This window comes from Danio rerio, chromosome 3, assembly GCF_052040795.2.
Source record: "Danio rerio strain M-AB ecotype USA chromosome 3, GRCz13ab, whole genome shotgun sequence".
Taxonomy (NCBI): Eukaryota; Metazoa; Chordata; class Actinopteri; order Cypriniformes; family Danionidae; genus Danio; species Danio rerio.
The window spans coordinates 42,679,762-42,699,832 of record NC_141023.1 but is presented as its reverse complement, the minus strand read 5'-3'; the positions used below and the strand labels follow the sequence as shown (position 1 = coordinate 42,699,832).

Below are 20,071 nucleotides of genomic sequence, written 5' to 3'. Positions count from 1 at the left end.
GACATTAAAGGGATAGTTCATCATTAGTCATCACTATAAACCAGTTTGATTTGATTTCTTCTGTTAAGCACAAAATATTTGTTAAAGAAACCATTGACCTCCATAGTAGGAAAAACAAATACTGTAGTCTGTAGACTGTAGTCACAGGTTTTTAGCTTTCTTCAAAATATCTTCTTTTGAGTTTAAGAGAAGCTCATAAAATTTTATAACCACTTGAGGTAGAGTAAATAGTGAGTCAATTACTATCCCTTTAAGATACAGACTTTCCACCACCTTCTAGTTGTTTTGGTGTTATATTTATTCATCCTCAACAGGCCTAAACCGTACCAGGGTAAAAAAAAAAAAAACACACACACACACTAAGCAAACTGTTGTTTATTATTACTATGGGGCAACACAGTGGCTTAGTGGTTAGCACTGTTGCCTCACAGAAAGAAGGTGGCTGGATCAGTTGCCATTTCATTGTGGAGTTTGCATGTTCTCCCTGTGTTTGTGTGGGTTTCTTCCGGGTGCTCCGGTTTCCCCCACAGTCCAAAGACATGCGCTATAGGTGACTTGAATAAACTAAATCGTAAATGAGTGTTACCCATTACTGGGTTCCAGCTGGAAGGGCATCCGCTGAGTAAAACATATGCTGGATAAGTTGGCGGTTCATTCCACTGTGGGGACCCCTGATGAATAAATGAACTTCGAAAGAAAATGAAAATTCTTACTATAGATACCATTATTGCCAGTATCGCACACCCCTACTCCATCCTTCAGTAATGCCGTAATTCAAACTAATAAGAACCAAACATGCTGTCAAAGAAGCTGTATTCTGTAGCCTTACAAGGAAGCCAGTGTTTTTTGGCCAGTTGATCAGATTAAAAAACAAGATCTGTACTGACAGAGGCATTACAGGTCATCCTGTGAGCGAGGCCTGTAGACACTTCCCTTTATTTTCATGCGGTTTTGTGCAGTAAACGTTCCTCCTAACACAGTTAGATGGTGAAGATGGTCTTTAAACTAAGTGGGTACTTTTTCCTGTCTTTTTTATTTTTAATGTATGCTGTATGTGGCCTTTTGGGCTGAATATGATAAATTATTCTATATTTTACATATGAATATATCTATTTTTTAAAATATATATATATATAATATGTGCTCAGTCAGTCCTTAAAAGCTATTTACCATGAACGCACATAGGATTTTTTTTTTCACCAATGCTCTTTAATACACACTTGCCTATAAAAAAAAAAAACCTCCATGACGTATAAAGTATGCTGCTCCAAATTATTACTTTATATTTGTCAATGTTCAGATGAAACTGCAAGGTATTGGGGGAAAGTAGTCATGTTTGTAGTTAAAATAGTGCCTTTAACGTTGAGCTCGTCATCATTTAAGTACTGTATGAATGGGTTGTCATTTTGTTTTCCCGTGTTGGACAGATTTGCCTGTTTGATCGGTCTCATAGGCGTAATTCCTATACAAGTCGGCGATTGTAAATATGGAAAAAGGCAGCAAAAACTAGACGTAGATTAATCATATTCATGATTCTCATCATTAATCAGCTTGTATCACGTTAATCTTTGGTATTTATTTTATTTTCAACCTCTAAATTATTTTATTGACATTATTTTGTTTCCTTTTCAATGAACTACCCTCATGTACAAATGAAATCATTCTGTGTTTTTTATTTCGTTTTCTTTCATTCTGGCTAAATTTGAGGTGGTAAATTATTCCTGTACAAAGTCTGCAGTGTTTGTTTTGTACTTTTAAATAAAGCTTTTCTCATGTAATCTTGTTTGATTTGAAGTCTTTTTGGTTGGAGACGTCAACAAAAAGAAACAAGTTTCACTCTCATTCATTTATTTCCTATGAGAACAGATTTGTAAAACCAACTGTACAGGTAGCTTGTTTATAAGATATCATACTCGGAATCACACAATATATAAACACAACTTCCTTCATCCACATATATAAGGCAGCAATCATTGGCACAAGTTATACTCGTATAATGCTGCCTCCCGACATTCGTTTAATGGCTATTTTACAGACAAAATAGGCACCCTTATTTTGTCTATAAAGTAAAGAGAACACTTATTACATTCTCAAGTCTGTATATTTTCGAGAAATAATTAACAAAACAAGATCAAGACATATTAACAAACATACCGGCTAACATTTAAAAACAATTTTGTATTCAGACATAACAAGCGGTGTGCTCAGAAACTTCAAAAGGCAGGGTTTCAAAGACGTCAAATTCTGTTTGGAAAGTGATCAGGAGTTCACTTTGTGGTAACAAGCGGTAAATAAACATTTTCAATGGCTTTTTCATGACGCCTGAAGTATTTCATCTTGGACTGTTTACACATGTAAACCATAAAAAGAACGAATCACTCTTGAACGGAGAGCTAAACAACATCGTTTAACGTCAACAAATTAGCCCAGGTAACCGCCTGTTTTGTTGAACACTTAAAACATCATAGGTTAAAGCTTTACCCAACCAAACATTGGATGAATACGAATGATCTGCAATTAAAATACACAACAGTGGTGGAGACTCTCCTTTTTTTCGGCATCAGATCATATTCTCTTTGAAGACCTGGTGTGAAAATTAATGAACCTCCGAATCAAACAGGGGGGGCCAGTGCTCAGTCCCACACTTTGTCCGTGTGGTATGATTGATATGGAGGTTTCAAAGAGTCACATACAAATGTTTGAAGTGCCATCTCCAAAGCCAGGGCGTCTTTGGGAGCCGTTCAATTTGTCCTGGGAACCAGCAGAGGGATGCTGAGCAAATACTTCAAACGGACAGATGCAAGGATGGCTCTCTAACGTGTCGCTCCCTCATTCTTTCCATCCAAACACCCTCATGTTTATAAGACATTGGCTTGGTAGAAAAGTGGGACTCTTCATCACAGGGATCAACTGCAGCAACGGGATGAGCTCCGGACTACAGTGAGGAAAACAAAACAAGCCCTTCCTGACACCATCTCCTTTCATTCCTGGTGTGCTCAGATCCCTTTTTTAAGATCTCTTCATATATAGATATATAAAAACAAATCATGAGCTGATTTACATGATTAGCATTGGTATTAAAGTTAGAAAGAGTTAAATTAGTTTCAGATTCAATAAATAGAAGGGACAGGACAGATTCAAGCTAGAACTCATCATCTGTGTCGATCAGCATCACTTTGTCTGATTTTTTGGTGCTCTTGGAGGTGCTGATTCCCGGTTTGCCGTTTGCATTGGGCTGCACCACTTCCTGCGTGGACTGCTGGGTGTACTGCTGGTAAGCGGGAGAGAAGTTGTGGATTGCATCCTGAACCATGTCTCCAGGGTTAATGGTCTCCTTCAAGCCACTGGATATGCTGTGCATAGGTGCCACATTTTCTACAAAACAAAAACACGGTAGATTAAATTTAGGACATCCAAAACTTTTAATGAGCTATTCTAATTATTTTTAGACTATTAGAAGGGTGTGAAAATTGAGGATGAAGCAACCATAAGAGTCTACAGCAGAGCTGCTCAACCCTGTTTTTGGAGATCTACCTTGCTGTAAAGTTCAGCTCCAACCCTGATTGAACACACCTGAACCAATTAATTAGGACCCCGAACAGCACTTGATAATTACATACAGGTGTGTTTGATATGGGCTGCAACTGAAATCTGCAGGAAGGTAGATCTCCAGGAGCAGGGTTGAGCACCCCTGGTCTTCAGTAAGAAGCCATTAAAATACAGTCATCATCATTTAAAACTGGGTAAAGTCTAGATCGGATACGCGGCCGAATGTATGATGTGCTAGTGATTGTGAAATAAAGCTTTCTTAACCAGTGAAGCGCTCGACTTGATTGTATCAGAAAAAGGTTTGTTACTCGGAGCTTTCTAAATCAGAGCTCGATGAGGACCTCTTCTGGTTAAATTGTGGGAAAGCACGGCCTTGCAATATCAAATGTTCACAACTGACCAACTCATTCATGTAGTAACACAACAACAGTAATATAAACACAATTAATCAATTACTGTAGTTTTACACATAAGGTATGTTACATTATACCACCGATGACTAGTAAAATAATGTTCAAATAAATTTACATTTGTCGTATTCCAACTAGTCCTTCACCCACCCACTCATTCCAAGCGGAGATCGAACTGGCGACTACTGTATGGGAGGCGAATGCTCTAAGGAAGAGGCTTTGAGAGTTCAGACTGTATTCGCAAGCTGGCCTCTGCTAAACAGTATACTACGATATGCAGTGGTTTTCTTTAAAGATACTTGCAAAAAATACGCTTATACACTTTAGTACGTTTCAAAACCTTTTTACTATAAATTACTATTCTATTTTTGTTTAATTACTGGTGTGTGGAACCTGTGCAGTGCTTTGAAACAGTAGAAATGCATGTAATCGACACCTAACCTCTCGCTATACACCTTACTAACCCATGAGGGTGTTTGAACCTTTGAATCAAAATTTGAAGCAGTCACGAGGGTATAGGCAAAAATGAAGCTTCGGAAGTCACTGATCACATGATTATGGCAAAACGAAAATAGCTCCAGTACACTGCTTCATTGCGAGATGTAACTTTTTTGATAAATGCTTCGAAGCCTCGGCGCACAATGTCACATCACTACGATATGCATATCAATATAGCAGCATTTATGACATTGTATAACAATAATTAATATTTGTTACAGTACTGTGATGGTTGGGTTTAGGGTTAAGGTAGGAGTATGTGTTAAAAAATTCAGTTTATTGGGTAATTTAATAGATAGCATAAATAATACTCTGTACAACCAGGGCTTAATTTGTGCTGGAACATGCCGGATCCAAATCCGGAACCTCTAAAATCTGATCCAGCACCTCATTTTATATACCCCTCTCCTCATCCGCCCTCCTTCCTCGTCCGCTGTTCACTTTCACTGTCTTCCGTGACTCCCCAACACTCTTCACTTTCGTCCACGACACCTCTCCGCCATCCACCGTACCAACCAACAACCACCGCTCCTCCACGCTATCTACTTGTGAGCGCGACACTTCTCCATTTTCGGTGAACATGCCGGATTACGCACTGGGTACAACTTCTGTTTTTACATTACTGAGATGGTTGGGTTTAGGGTTTGGGGTGGGGGTAGACGCAGTAGGTAGTACTGTCGCCTCACAGCAAGAAGGTCGCTGGATTGCTGGTTCGAACCTCGGCTCAGTTGCCGTTTCTGTGTGGAGTTTGCATGTTCTCCCTTCCTTCGCGTGGGTTTCCTACTGGTGCTCCGGTTTCCCCCACAGTCCAAAGACATGCGGTACAGGTGAATTAGGTAGGCTAAATTGTCCGTAGTGTATGAGTGTGTGTGAATGTGTGTGTGGATGTTTCCCAGAGATGGGTTGCGGCTGGAAGGGCATCCGCTGTGTAAAACTTGTTGGATAAGTTGGCGACCCCAGATTAATAAAGGGACTAAGCTGACAAAAAAAATGAATGAATGAATGAACTAACTTCCAGCCATAACCATATCTGATCTAGCAACAACCTTAAACCTGACCTCACAACTACATGGCAGGTCAACAAATGATATGTAAGCTAGCGGTGTAACGATACACCAATGATTCAGTTCGATTCTTAGTATTGGACCACCATATGGTACATTTCTCTTTGGTTTGGTTCCGTTTGCTGCAACATTCAAAATGTCCAAATTCCGATCCTTCTAAAACCTTGTATCCAGAAGTCACTCGGGAACAATCACATTATCATTATGGAGCATGTCCAAAATTTGGTAGCCTTGGGGGTGGGTTGTACCTTGGTACTCAATGGAAGCATCACAATATAGGGTGTATCATGGTTTTTCAGTTCAGTTTGAATGTCGTCACACCCTTAACCGTAGGTTAGCTGAAGATATGGCACCACACAGACCCATCTTTACCTGACAAATCTAATGCATACTGCTGCTGGATCATGGTCATGTGGCATCAAAGTAGCGCAAGCACCAGCTGCCTGTGTCAGTTGCACCAAATCAGCTGCATGACCTCTGATGCCAGCACAGCTGTTCAACAATACTCGCAGGAAATCAACTGATTTATTAATAAAGTGTTGTAAACATGGTTTACTTTTGTTGTTGGGTTATTGGTTTGGGCATAAGGCTACTTCAATAAGCAGGTTGAACAAGGGCACTTATTGAGCAATGTTGCTTAGATACTTTATTACTAAGAAAGGGCAACAAAATGTGTATCTGGACCTGGTTGATCTAATTAGTTCGGTGTCTCACATGGCTGCCCAAAAAATAGCAAATTACTGGATATTTTCAAATATTGTATCTACTTACTCTTATAAGTAAACATATAAGGTATTTCTGACCTGTTTTTTAAGTCAGCCACAAGGAAAACAATCCTTGCTGTGACAAATGCAACAAGGTGATATTTGACATGTCTCATGTGGACAAAACTACCTATGTGCAGTGGTGTAAAGTGACATTACAAATGCTCAGATTACTGTAACTAGGTAGTCTTCCTCAGGAATTGTAATTTACGAAGTAGTTTTGAAAATGTGTACTTTTACTTTCTTTTGAGTACATTTTTAGTACTCTATCAGTACTTTTACTCTACTACTTTCCTTCAGCCTGCAGTCACTGCTTTATATTTTCTTGTCTGTGGGGATTAGAAATATCAGTCGCACATAGTAGGTCAATCGCATCATAATGAACTACTACCGCTAACTGTATTACAAAAAAATAAATAAATAAAATAAAACAAAACAAATTACTAATGTTTTGCTTCTTACACTTTACATACCTGAAACTTGCCTACAGTACTTATTTATTGTTGCTCTTACAGTTGTGTAAATTGCTTGTCCTCATTTGTAAGTCGCTTTAGATAAAAGCGTCTGCTAAATGACTAAATTTTTAATGTAAATGTAGATGAAAAGATGACAGATGTTTACTGTGCGATGACCGAAATGGCCTTAAACAACCAGCGGCCATAAGACATCAACATGACATCAAATTGACGTTGTACCCCAACGTTATGGGGATGTTGTATTTTGTTTGGAAATCAAAATTGGGTTGATGTCAGAAGCCTACGTTAGGCCGTCGTCAATATTAAACGTCCAACCTAAAATCAACATCTAATAATGTTAGAGCTTGATGTTGTGTGTATGTTACCACTGTGACGTCTATCAGAAGTTGGCTTTTGGTTGCCATACCTGACTAAAAAAATGTCAGTATTTGACGTCAATATCACTTTGGTTTTAGATGTTGGCTCGACGTTAGATTTTGGTCACTTTCACAAGCTAAAAATCAACCAAATATCAACGTCATTTGACGTCGTTATTGGACATCAAAATAATGTTGTCCTTAGACGCTGGCTAGACATTGAATTGTGGTCAACTGAAGTCACAAAATAAATCTGACAAAATATTAACATCTTATGACGTCGTGTGCCTGCTGGGCAATAACTAAATGCACTACAGAATGTTAAGTTTACAAAAATTTACAAATAACATGTAAACTCATCAGCTTTTTACAGCGTAGTACTCACTTCTTACTACTCTTGGGTACTTTTAAAGGGCTACTTTTTACTCATACTTTGAGTAATATTTACAACAGACACTTTTACTCTATTTGCACTACATTTTTAGACAGGTAATGGTTCTTTTCCTCAAGTATGAATTTTCAGTACTCTTTCCACCACTGCCTATATGAAGTAAAATGTGACTTGTCAAGTATGGTTTTACCCATACTCGAAATTGGTCTTCTGCTTTTAACCCCAATTTGAGCGGGGTTGAAGAGATATCACACACAAATAAACACACAGAGTGAGCATACACCTGGAGCACTGGGCAGCTATATAACCTTTGGATCACAAGTCCAATTCCCTAACTATTAGGCAAAAACTGGTACCTCTATGGAACTAGAGGTGAAGCAATCTTAGTCACACTGACTTCTGTTCTACCTGCAGGCTTTTTGGGCACTTGAGCTGGGCAAACCCTGAAAATTGTGGGTAATAGGAAAGGCAATAAGATAGATCTTTCTGGAATGCACATAAACACAATCCACCCCACGTAGATCTCTAATCTAATTCATCCAACCAATAAAGAGCCCAAGAACTGGGCAAAAAGACTTGCTGTAAATACAGACAAACTGTGAACATTCACCTTGGAGAATAATACACAGCCTGCCCAGATTGACTTAACACAACAGTCATATTCCACATTCTTTTTGCATTTTGTTTGTATTACACAATGCTTTAACAGCCGGTGACATTTCCACACAATGCAATCTTGCTATTATCCTCACCCTTGTGAGCACATCCCTGCTGGCGCTGCCAAGGTTCAACCCAGCTGTTCGCAAAATAGAAACCAGGATGAAAACACTAGCAATGCATTGCTCCGCTTCACTGATGGGGTTGCCAAATCACTCTTTTGCTTCATTTATCTACTACAGACTGAAGAGGCCCACAAAAGAAATTTACAAACCCCCCAGATTTTGGCTTAGCTGTGGATGTATTGAATGGGGTTACAGAGTACAGCCGTATACACTGGAAAATGATGAGTTCCAGCAAACTGCATTTTGCCTTGTGGCTGATGGATGAGAGCTCGGACAAAGGTGACGGCAGGCTGCCATGAGAGGGGTGGAAGTTTCTGACCTCCTGTTCAAGAAATACTTAAACTATGCTGGTAGATCTCCAGTGGCCTACACTGTGTGTGAACGGATGGACTATTGGGGATCTGGCCTCAAGAGCAGAGGGTAAAAACTGGACAAGCACACCATCCTGAGCATCTCAAAAGCTGGTCCACTTGGGAGAAAAGGCCGACCTGGAAAAGGTTTAACAGGTTTCACAACAGTCGTGACCTTTAAATCGACAGTGAACAGTGACTTCACCTTTCCCGCTCTGTGCTAAACTGTGGTTAAAACAAAAGCAGCTTTGACTTCATATGCCAGTAATATGAGTATATATATATATATATATATATATTATATATATTTTCTTTTTTTTTTCTTTATTGTCTACACTACCTGACAAAAGTCTTATCATCTATTCTAGTTTTAGTCACAACAAATAAAAACTTGACTTCTAGTTGATCATTTGGTATCAAAAGTGGCTTATATGAAAGGCAAAAGCCTCTAGATTACGTCTATTTGACCAAAATAAAATTTGATCATGTCTTGATTTTTTAATTGTTTAAATAGGACAGTAAGGTCTGAGTTGGGTTGGGAGCTGGGACTAGAGGTCTGCATTCCCGCGGCTGTCCCGCGGACGCCGCAGGACCCGACCAGATTTCTGCGGCGCGGGAATAAATTTCCGCAGTCGGTAACGGGTTTAATTTGGGACGGGAGCGGGCTGTCTAGCAATATCGTGGATATTGCTATGCGAAAGAAAGAGAGAGAGAGAGAGAGAGAGCTTTGCCTGTGTGTGTGCTTGGTGCTTGTGTGTGTGTGTATGTTAGTGCGCGCGCGCGCGAATGAGAGAGGGAGAGATTTCCCAGATAGCAAAATACACTCAGGCCAGTTCCGGCTAGATTCTCGCCTGCCGGAGACTTACCCCTCGGCCCGGCTCCGGCTGCCGGACTCCGGATGCTTGTGGACTCACTGCCCGATTCCGGCCCGAATCAATCGGGCCAGATGCGGCGGCCGTAAGCATGTCGATGCTGCTGCATCCGCGCCGGAATCGGCCCGAGAGTAATGTATATAAATGTAATGTATATAATTTATATAAAACCTTTTGGTATTATATTGGTACTTGATACATGGTATTACAAGCCTTTGAGTTGATATAACAGCAAACGCCTGTGTGTCTGCTTGATGCTTGTGTGTGTGTTAGTGCGCGCGTGCGCGTATGAGAGAGAGAGAGAGAGAGAGATTTGTCTGTGTGTGTGTGTGCTTGGTCAGCAGGATGACCTTTTGGATTTTTACTTAGTTCAAAGACACTACTGACTACGTTTACATGGACATCTGTAGTCTAGTTATTTGCCTTAACAGACAATAATATAATTAAGGTGTTTATGTGAAGTGCTTTCATGAAAGAGTTTTCTGTAATGTTGGGTGACTTTAACTGCAGTTCGGCACTTTCACTCATGAACATTTCATTCATGCCCCCATGACAAACTGGGGTATTAGACGCAAATAAGAAGGAAGGACTAGTGAGTGTGTTATGGAATTAAATAAGTCACACCAAATAGAAAGAAAAAAACTTTCGCATTTCGCGATGTGTGTGTGGTCCTTTACTGACAGCCATGTGTGTGGATCTCGTCAAATATGTGGCGAAACGTCCTACATGACGGTAATAGTTTGATTGTGGTGTTTACTTCAATAATGCCAATAATATATGCATACTCCATATGTCTTAATTCCATTTCTGTTTAGACTTTAGTCAGATTTAGGTAATCAAAAATCACTGTTTCGAGCTTATGTAGGCTTACAAAACAGTTCAAAATTCATGTTTAACTGAATAACCAGTTAGTAAACACAAGTACATCTTATTGAACATCATTTTTTTCATCACCAAGTTTAATAGTACAACAGTTTCTCAAGCAGTTTGTGATGCATTTTAGAAACAGGAGATGAGCCCCTGGTCTAATGCGCCACCTGGCTTGAGAAACCCGTTCTCAAAGACTTATATTTAGTCATTACTTGGGTAGCACACATATTCAGAATGCCTTCATTAGAAATTCAAACGAGCCATTTTATCTAGATTAATCTGGATTAATTCCAAGATTAAAAAAAAACATCTATGCCCACCTATAATATTATATATAATATATAATAATAATTTTTTTTTTTTTAATCCTAAGAAAGATTTGCTGAAGTTTGAAGTAAGATTGTAGTGAACCAATAACTGACTACTTTGCGGTTGCTAATACTTAAATAGGTAAGTCATTTTTGTGCTATATCAGCTGCTATGGTGACCCCTGATAAAGCAGGGAATAACCTGAAGAAAAGTGAGTGAGTGAGTAGTGTTAAATCCTTGTAGTTGGTATAGGTAAAATGAATTTGTTATGTATATTTATTGTGTTTTGTAAAGACTTATATTTGGATGTCTACACTCTATTTAATATAGGCAGAGTTTAAGTTTCGTACCTCGCTTAAATGATCTAAGATTATTTGGCAGATCCCGGATCTTTTAATCTTGATAACTGATCTCTCGCTAATTTGGTTCTTCAAACAAGTTCGCAAATCAGATTAGAATGTCTGGATAAACTGATCTGAGATCGCTGAATGTGTTGTGAAGGACAGATCTATCGATCCTCGAAATCATCATCAGCAATGCAACGATTGGCTGACGGCACAGCAGCGTAATGACATCATCTGATTAATATTCAATTATCCATGTGAGCAAAATTACATCAAATTAGCAGTAAACGGTTTGTTAAATATGACACGCAATAACCTTCCACATTTGTTGTGAGCTGCAGGCTTTACACTTTCATGTGTCAAGAGTATTCATCATGTATTTCAATGCAAATCAGTGTATTTAGTTCCACATTTAGAAAAGATTTTCTTTATTAAAGTAGCCGTTTTTTAATCGGTGTAAAAAATAACTGGTTGTTTACAAAAGCGTTTTCATATTGGTAAAGGCTCTGCAACTTTTGTGAAGCATCAAATCACCGGCATATTAACTATCAAAACATGTTCATGACTGCTGAAATGTATTATTGCTTTAAAAAAAGTCACATATTGTGCATTTCTATTATACACAATTTGTACTAAAGCGGTCTAAAAAGTTCATATCAATAGGTTTTCTTTTTGCACCACCAGGTGGCAATCTTTGTACTTTCATTTCGAGGGTGCAGATTGCATATGTTTTTTAATATGTATAACTTAATTTATTTTATTAATGACTATAACTTTATATATATACAGTTAAAAAATATGTACCATTTTCTCAAATGTATATAACTACTACTGTAAGAAAATATCAGAATTCGGAACATACTTTCTGTATTATCTCTGCTTGAACTGAGCCGATCTAATCCTGTTTATATGAATTGAACCTGCTCCCGATCAGGTTTGACCTAGCAGAACTGTTGCTATGACAACAACTCTCGGATCAGCTTTGAAGAACGAAACGATCCTGGATCGTGTCAAATCGTCAATATCCAAGTCCAGCTAACTGAGTAATCCACGTACGAAGAACGGACCCCTGGTGCCATTTTAGAAATGTAGCTTTTAGCACTAGTTCTACCAGGAAGACATAATGTCACATCGCTCATCACAATCATTTCCAACCGATAGCCACGAGACTCAAGAATTGTATAAGTTTTTCATTCATTTTTTTCATTTGATTGCAGATACTGATGCGGATGTTTACCCACCATCCTCCCCACTACCACCATATTGGCCCTGTCCAGGGGGGTAAGCTCCGCCCCTGCCTTTGTCCTCGGCAGCCATAGCTGGATCAACAAACTTTCGATTCAAGCTATGGATGGGGCCTCTGCCAAAGAAATCCATTCATTCATTCATTCATTCATTTTCTTTTCAGCTTAGTCCCTTTATTAATCAGGGGTCACCACAGCGGAATGAACTGCCAACTTATCCAGCATATGTTTTACGCAGCGGATGCCCTTCCATCTGCAAGCCATCACTGGGAAACAACCATACACTTTCATTTACACACATATACTACTGACAATTTAATTTACCCAATTTACTTATAGCGGATGTCTTTGGACTGTGGGGGAAACCGGAGCACACAGCAGAAACCCACATGAACACTGGGAGAACATGCAAACTCCGCACAGAAATGCTAACTGAACCAGCTGAGGCTCAAACCAGCGAACCAGCGGCCTTCTTGCTGTTAGGCGAACGTGCTACCCACTGCGCCACCGTGCTGCCCCAAAGAAATCCAATGATTTGTTAATATCAACTTTGTCAAACGATACTCATCAGATAAATGAAAATTAATATCATATTTATCTCCCTGGTCTTTCTGTTAGAAGTATTGATATGGCACCTTATACTAAAAAAACAACAACAACTAAAGATGAGCCAGAACACATTTGTAGGTCTTCTTACACATATGCCTACAACTGTTATCTAATATGCTTTAATATCCCTACAGCTTATCTAATAAGCTTCAGTATGCCTACAATAAAAAAACCTCACGCTCAGAATATTAACATTAACAATGACACAAGGCTTGAAGCGTGTACATCTGATTGACATTCAAGTTACATTTCATAGATGCCTCTTGAAGTCAGAATACAAATCTAATGCAGCTTTTAACATTCAGCGGCTGAACTGACATTACAGCTTAAATTGGTGAAAATTGAAACGGAACTCTTCCTCGCTACCCTGAAAAGCACAAGCGGCAGAATATGACTAATCCGTTATCCGAGAGGCTTTCAGAGCTTTAAGGATATGATCAGAAATACTACTAGCTTTTTCAGATAGAGTATGCTTCTTGATGGATAAAAATGGAAATATGTAATCACTAGTAATAGTGGCTCCCACAAATAATTATAAAAAACATCATCATTTAATTGTTTACTTAATTAACTGTATTCATTATATGACTTTCAGAACAGAAATTCAGAAGTCTTTCTGTGCATTTGTTTTTTAAATAATAACTTTAAAAGGAATTTTTCATTCAAAGTTTTTCAGTTTACATATTTTTTTTCATAAGCATTTTACATTGAAACTGCAGTTCTTGGTTATTCATTAAATGTTTGTAACAGCTGCCAGCATTGTGGTAAATAATAATAATAATAATAATAATAATAATAATAATAATAAACCTTCAGCATGCACTGAGGCAGTTTGCTGCAGAATGTGACATGACTGGGATGAGAATCAGCACCTCCAAGTCTGAGGCCATGGTGCTCCACCGGAAAAAGGTGGTTTGCTATTTCCAGGTTGGAGGAAAGTCCTTACCCCAGAGGGAAAAGCTCAAGTATCTTGGAGTTTTGTTCAGGAGTGAGGGAAGGATGAAAGGTGAGATTGACTGGCAGATTGGTGCAGCGGCAGTAATGCGGTTGATGTATCAGTTTGTCGTGGTGAAGAAGGAGCTGAGTCGAAAGGCAAAGCTTTCGATTTACCAGTCCATCTACGTTCCTACTCTCACCTATGGTCATGAGCTTTGGGTCATGACCGAAAGGACAAGATCTTGGATACAAGCAGCTGAAATGAGTTTCCTTCGCATGGTGGCAGGGTGCATCCTAATAGATAGGGTGAGGAGCTCTGATACACGGGAGGAGCTCGGAGTAGAGCAGCTGTTCCTCCACATTGAGTGAAGTCAGCTGAGGTGGCTCAGGAATCTGTTTCGGATGCCTCCTAGACGCCTACCTAGGGAGGTGTTCCAGGCATGTCCCATCGGGAGGAGGCCTCGGGGAAGACCTAGGACATGCTGGAGGAATTACATATCTAGGCTGGCCTGGGAATGCCTCTGGATCCCCTGGAGAAGCTGGAATAACTGTCTGAGGAGAGGGAAGTCTGGGGTTCTCTCCTAAGACTGCTGCCCCTGCGACCCGGCCCTGGATAAGCGGGCGAAAGTCAGAGCTTAGTCCCTTTATTCATCAGGGGTCGCCACAGCGGAATGAACCGCCAACTTATCCAGCATATGTTCTACGCAGTGGAAGCCCTTCCAGTCGCAACTCAATAAAGGGAACAACTTATTTAAGCAACTTATATAAACAAACTCTCATACACCACGGCCAATTTAGCTTATTCAATTCACTTATAGTGCATTTGGACTGTGGGGAAATCAGAAAACCTGGAGGAAACCCATGCAAACATGAGAAGAACATGCAAACTCCGCACAAAAATGCCAACTGGCCCAACTGGGACTCGAACCAGCGACTTTCTTGCTGTGAGGCGATAGTGCTAACCACTGAGCCAACTGTGCCGCCCTAAAACCCAAACTAAACTAAGTAAACTAAAAGGGAATTTATCAGCTAGTATTTCCCCACACTTTTTATTTTGACAGATAATCAGGACGTTTTTTGCTATTTCTGCGGTGAATTTTGGTAAAAATTCTGCGGAATTATTTTGGGAGTATCCAGCGGAAAATCATAACTAAAACCTTAATATATTAAATAAAAAGTAAAAAAAAATAACTGAATAAAAACTGAATAAATTCAGATTTACACATTTACTCGAGTAAACAAACAGAATTAATGATGGACTAAAAATCTGCAGAAATCTGCGGAATTCTGCGGAAAATCTGCAGAATTCTGCGCGCGCAGATACAATAATAATAATATCAATAATATCAAAATAATATCAATAATAATGTTATTTCATATTATTTTTGACACAATAACTGTGGATTAATATGCTTATATCGTGACAGCCCTAATAAAAAAGCTTTTGATAATTTTTTTTGATCAATGATTTTGTGATGCAAGTTAAATTCCTAATAGAAAGGATAACCTCTAGAAAAGCACCCACTGAAGACTGTTTTCTACTTTTTTTTGTTAAATGTCATCATTTGGCCTGCTACAGGTCTGTGTTTCTCACTACACAGGAGTTATTTGATGATCTGTGTCTATCTGACATGAGTGGAGCTTTCCAACAGTCCTCTGAACTGTGAGTCACAACCCTCTTGAGGAGAAAAACTTCCAGTTGCCTCATAAAGGTTTGACGAGACATGTTTTTATGAACCTCTAAACAACAAAGTTACTCTTTCTTTTTCCCCCAAGTGTCAGATTTTCGAGTGTCTAACCTGGTGCTTCGTTTTTCTTCTCGCGGTACACGCTGGAGGTGAAGGCGTAGCGGAGGGCGATGGAGGCGAAGAACATTTCGATGCAGATGATGAAGTTCTGCCAGCCGGCTGCTACTGTTCCAGCACCAACCTCATGACCATCAATGAACTGAGCTTCTGGGATCACACCACAGCGTTCCAGAATAGCCAAAACCATGCCTGATGAAAGACACACAAAAGAAATGTTTTCAAATGGCCCATGACTCCAATTTACCAGACAATTTGCAATTTAAAAAATACTTTTGCCCAATTTCTATATGAGTGTGGTGAAGTTATGGATAGATGGAGTTTTTTTAAATAACTTTTAAAGAAAAAAGTTAAATATTACATTTATTTTAATGTAATCTTTGTTAGGCCATTTTAACAGTTATGAATAAATGGCATATAGTTTCATTTACAAATTGTAGAACATTTTTGTTGCTATCTTATAGACTCCCGTTAGGCATGTGTCTAGATGCTAGATGATCATTTAAAATGATAAAACTCACTTAAAACATACTTAAAACTTAAAATTCATGCAAAACATATTAAACGCATGTTGACAACATGCTAACTTCACACTGGAAATATGTGAACTATGCTAGCAACATGTTAAACATGGTAACAATGAGCTAAACTAGGTAACAACATGCTAAATATTGCTCTTTTTTCTTTCTTTGAAAGCTGTATCAGACAAAGGATGATCTTTAGTAACTATGCTAGCTGCGACATGTTGAACATGGTAACAATGTGATAAATGAGGTAGCAACAATGTAAATCTTTCTCCTTTCTTTCTTTTTTTGAAAGCTGTATCAGACAAGGGATAATCTTTCTATGTTAACTATACTAGCAGAAACCATTTAAACATGATAATGATGTGCTAAGCTAGGTATCAACATGCTTAACCTTTCTCTTTTTTTCTTTCTTTCTTTGAAAGCTATATCAGATTAAGGATAATATAATTATATGTTTACTATGCTAGCAACCTGTTAAACATGATAACAATGTGCTAAGCTAGGTAACAGCATGCTAAATCTTTCTCTTTTTTCTTTCTTTCTTTGAAAGGTGTATCAGACTAAAGATAATCTTTAAATGTTAACTATGCTAGCAACCTGTTTAACATAACAATGTGCTAAGCTAGGTAACAAATTGCTAAGTTTTTTTCTTTTTCCCTTCTTTGAAAGCTGCATCAGACAAATGATAATCTATGTATGCTAACTATGCTGTCTGTCTGTCTGTCTTTAAAAGCTGTATCAGACAAAGCCTAACTGAAAAAAAAAACTGTTTAAACCAGCCTAAGCTAGTTAGCTGGTTTTAGCTGGTCGATCAGCCTGGTTTTAGATGGGTTTTGGCCATTTCCAGGCTGGTTTCCAGCCATTTCCAGCCTGGTCTTAGCTGGTCAGGCTCGGAGATGACCAGCTAAAACCAACTTGACCAGCCTAGCCAGACTGAAAGCCCAGCCAAAACCAGCTATGTCCAGTTTAATGTCCTGGTTTTAGCTGGTCATTTTTCAGCCTGACCAGCTAAGACCAGCCTGGAAATGACCAAAATCCCTCTAAAACTAGACTGGTCAACCAGCTAAAACCAGCCAACCAACCTAGGCTGGTTTAAGTTTTTTTATTTTAGCAGGGAGGATAATCTTTGCATATTAACTATGCTAGTAACATAGTAAACATGATAGCAATGTGTTAAACTTGGTAGCAACATGCTAAATCTTTCTTTATTTCTTTATAGGATGCATTATACATCAAGGCTAATCTTTCTAGTTTTTAATTTAGCTTTATAGTTACATGTTAACACAATTGAATACACATGCTCTCTCCGGTTTAGTCTTAGTTAACAATAATAATCCTGCAATAAAGACTAAGCAATAAGCTGGAATAAACATTATTATTATTAATATCATTATTAATAAACAATAAACATAGTCAAACAATATTCCGCTTGGACAGAAGTGTCAAGTAACAACAATGCCAAGTAATACGAAGCAAACTTCAGTTACCAACCTTGCCAAAACGAGAGGAAGATGACTGATTTGATGGTGAGGAACTTGAGCACAGGCTCAAAAGGTCTCAGAAGGTCACTGGTGGCGAAGTAGAAGAGAAAGAGGGCATAGAGAGCCAAACTGACAGAGAAGTTGTAGATGATGGTGATGTACAGGTAACCTCCTGTTACACTATATAAGGAAAAACAAAACGTCAGAAAAGTGAAACGCTTGATTTAAACAGCCAGATGTTAGGTAACTATGAGGGTGTTAATATGAGAATTAATGACAAGGCGGCTCACTTAAAATCTCCATCGTGATATTTGCCAAACGCCTGCAGAAGGATGGTGATGACAGCCATGATGGGTTTGACGACGCAGAACTGAAGTGTGGCCTAGATGACGATGACATTAGTAACAGATGAGTAACGGCAATGGTTTGACTTTTACTCCTCTTCTATTTAGTCAGCAAGAGCATCTCATATAGTCTGAGTGATAGAAAACTTCTAGTCCCCATCGCTTTTTCAAAGGCATGGTAATGCCGAATGCTTATTTTTGACAGGAGGTGCTTATTTCTTACATAATCAACACAACGCTCGACATGACTGACAAATCCACTCATTGAGAATGACACAAAGGAGAATTTCTCCCCAATATCTCTACAGGCAAATCAGAATCGACCACTTGAACCATCAACGTGGAACACAAGTTTTAAGTCGAAGCTGTCTGCGTGAAAAAGCCGTCTCCGAAATAATCAAAGCACACGCTCTGGTGTTTCGCAAGGTGGTGACGCTTTGAAAAATCCGTAAGGTCAGACAGATTTATGAGTTTTGAAATTCCACTTCCTATTAAAACAGAAAGTTGAATTCACATTCTTTTCAGTGTTTTTTAGGGACAGGGCTCTCAAATCCAATTTCCATCAGTATTATTTTCAAAGCGTGAGTTTCTCAGCTGTCACACAGACAACATCAGGCTGGCGGCTGTAGCTATTTTTTGTGTTTATTATCAAGCTACCTGCACCTGCTTCCTACTGTTTTTAATCCTACTTTAACCACTGAAGCTCCTCCGGAAAGACAATGGTGCACAGATAACAGCTGCCACTTCATGACAATTCAGGTAGAAAAGGTAGATAAAAGGCTGAGGAGGATAAGTCACAGGAATTCAGACCCACTTATTAATATATTCATGCTATTTAGACAAAAACGCTGTCCTCCTCATACAATTTCATAGCAAAACTTGGATTTGAGACACTAAGTGGAGTCCTAAAAAACACTGAAAAGTCTACATGTTTAAAACAAATAAATGTAAAATCTGGGATTGATGTTAAAGTCTCCATGAAATCACAATAAATCTTTTTAGATGCTAGTATTAGTTTGCTAGTTTTATAAGTAGCTAGTGTGCTCCAAAGCGATGACAATATTTGCATTAAAAAGACTTAAACATTGAACGCTTGTGGTTTGTTAGTCATGCTTAAATGAATCAACAATTTTTGACATCAACTCACTTCAGTTCCTTATCAAATCTTCTGACCAATCAAAAGCTCTCTAGGATCTTACATGCTCCGCCCCCTTCAAGACACTATAGTTACAGTATGTCACAAAAGTGAGTACACCCCTCACATTTCTGCAAATATTTATTTATATCTTTTCATAGGAGAACACTGCAGAAATGACTCTATCACAATGAAAAGTAGTCAGTGTAAAGTTTGTAAAGCAGTGTAAATTTATTGTCCCCTCAAAATAATTAAAATACAGCCAATAATAGCTAAACCCTTGGCAACAAAAGTGAGTACACCCCTAAGTAAAAATGTAAAATGTCTGTATTTTGTGTGGCGACCATCATTTTTCAGCACAGCTTTAATTCTCTTGGGCATGGAGTTGACCAGAGGTTGCCACTAGAATCTTTTTCCACTCATCCATCACAACATCAAGGAGGTGGTTGACATTTGACACCTTGTGCTCCTTAACCTTCTTTTTCTGCCCCAGAGGTGTTTTATGGGGTTTAGTTCAAGAGGCAAGCTTGGCCAGTCCATCACCTTTACCCCTCAGCCTCTTCAGCACTGCTCTGCTTCCCAGTTTCCTGAGATAGGGGATCATGTTCTTCTTCAGTATGTCACAGTACATGTTAGTTAGTAATTTCTTTCAATGACATTTAGCTCCCCAACGCCAGCAGCACTCATGCAGCCCCAGATTATTACACTCACACCGCCATGTTTGATGGTAGGCAAGATGCACTTGTCTTTGTACTCCTCACTTGGTTGCCGCCACACACGCTTGAGACCATCTGAACCAAATAGGTGTATCTTGGTCTCATCAGACCACAGGACATGGTTCCAGTAATCCTGGTCCTTACTTGCGAGCTTTCTTGTGCATCATCTTTAGAAGAGGCTTTCTTTTAGGACAACAACAATGCATATGGTCTGAGCACTGACACGCTGACCCCCCATT

General features: G+C 38.9%; 1 protein-coding gene across 1 annotated transcript in view; it reads right to left on the bottom strand.

The window, feature by feature from the left end:
- Window positions 1–1,831: 1,831 nt before the first annotated feature.
- The window catches only part of tmem184a (transmembrane protein 184a), a 37,291-nt gene continuing 19,051 nt past the window's right edge, over window positions 1,832–20,071 (bottom strand). Inside the window, 4 exon segments of the mRNA NM_213520.1 lie at window positions 1,832–3,375; window positions 15,624–15,821; window positions 17,648–17,817; window positions 17,928–18,019. Coding sequence (NP_998685.2) covers window positions 3,143–3,375; window positions 15,624–15,821; window positions 17,648–17,817; window positions 17,928–18,019 — 693 coding nt within the window. The 3' untranslated portion in view covers window positions 1,832–3,142.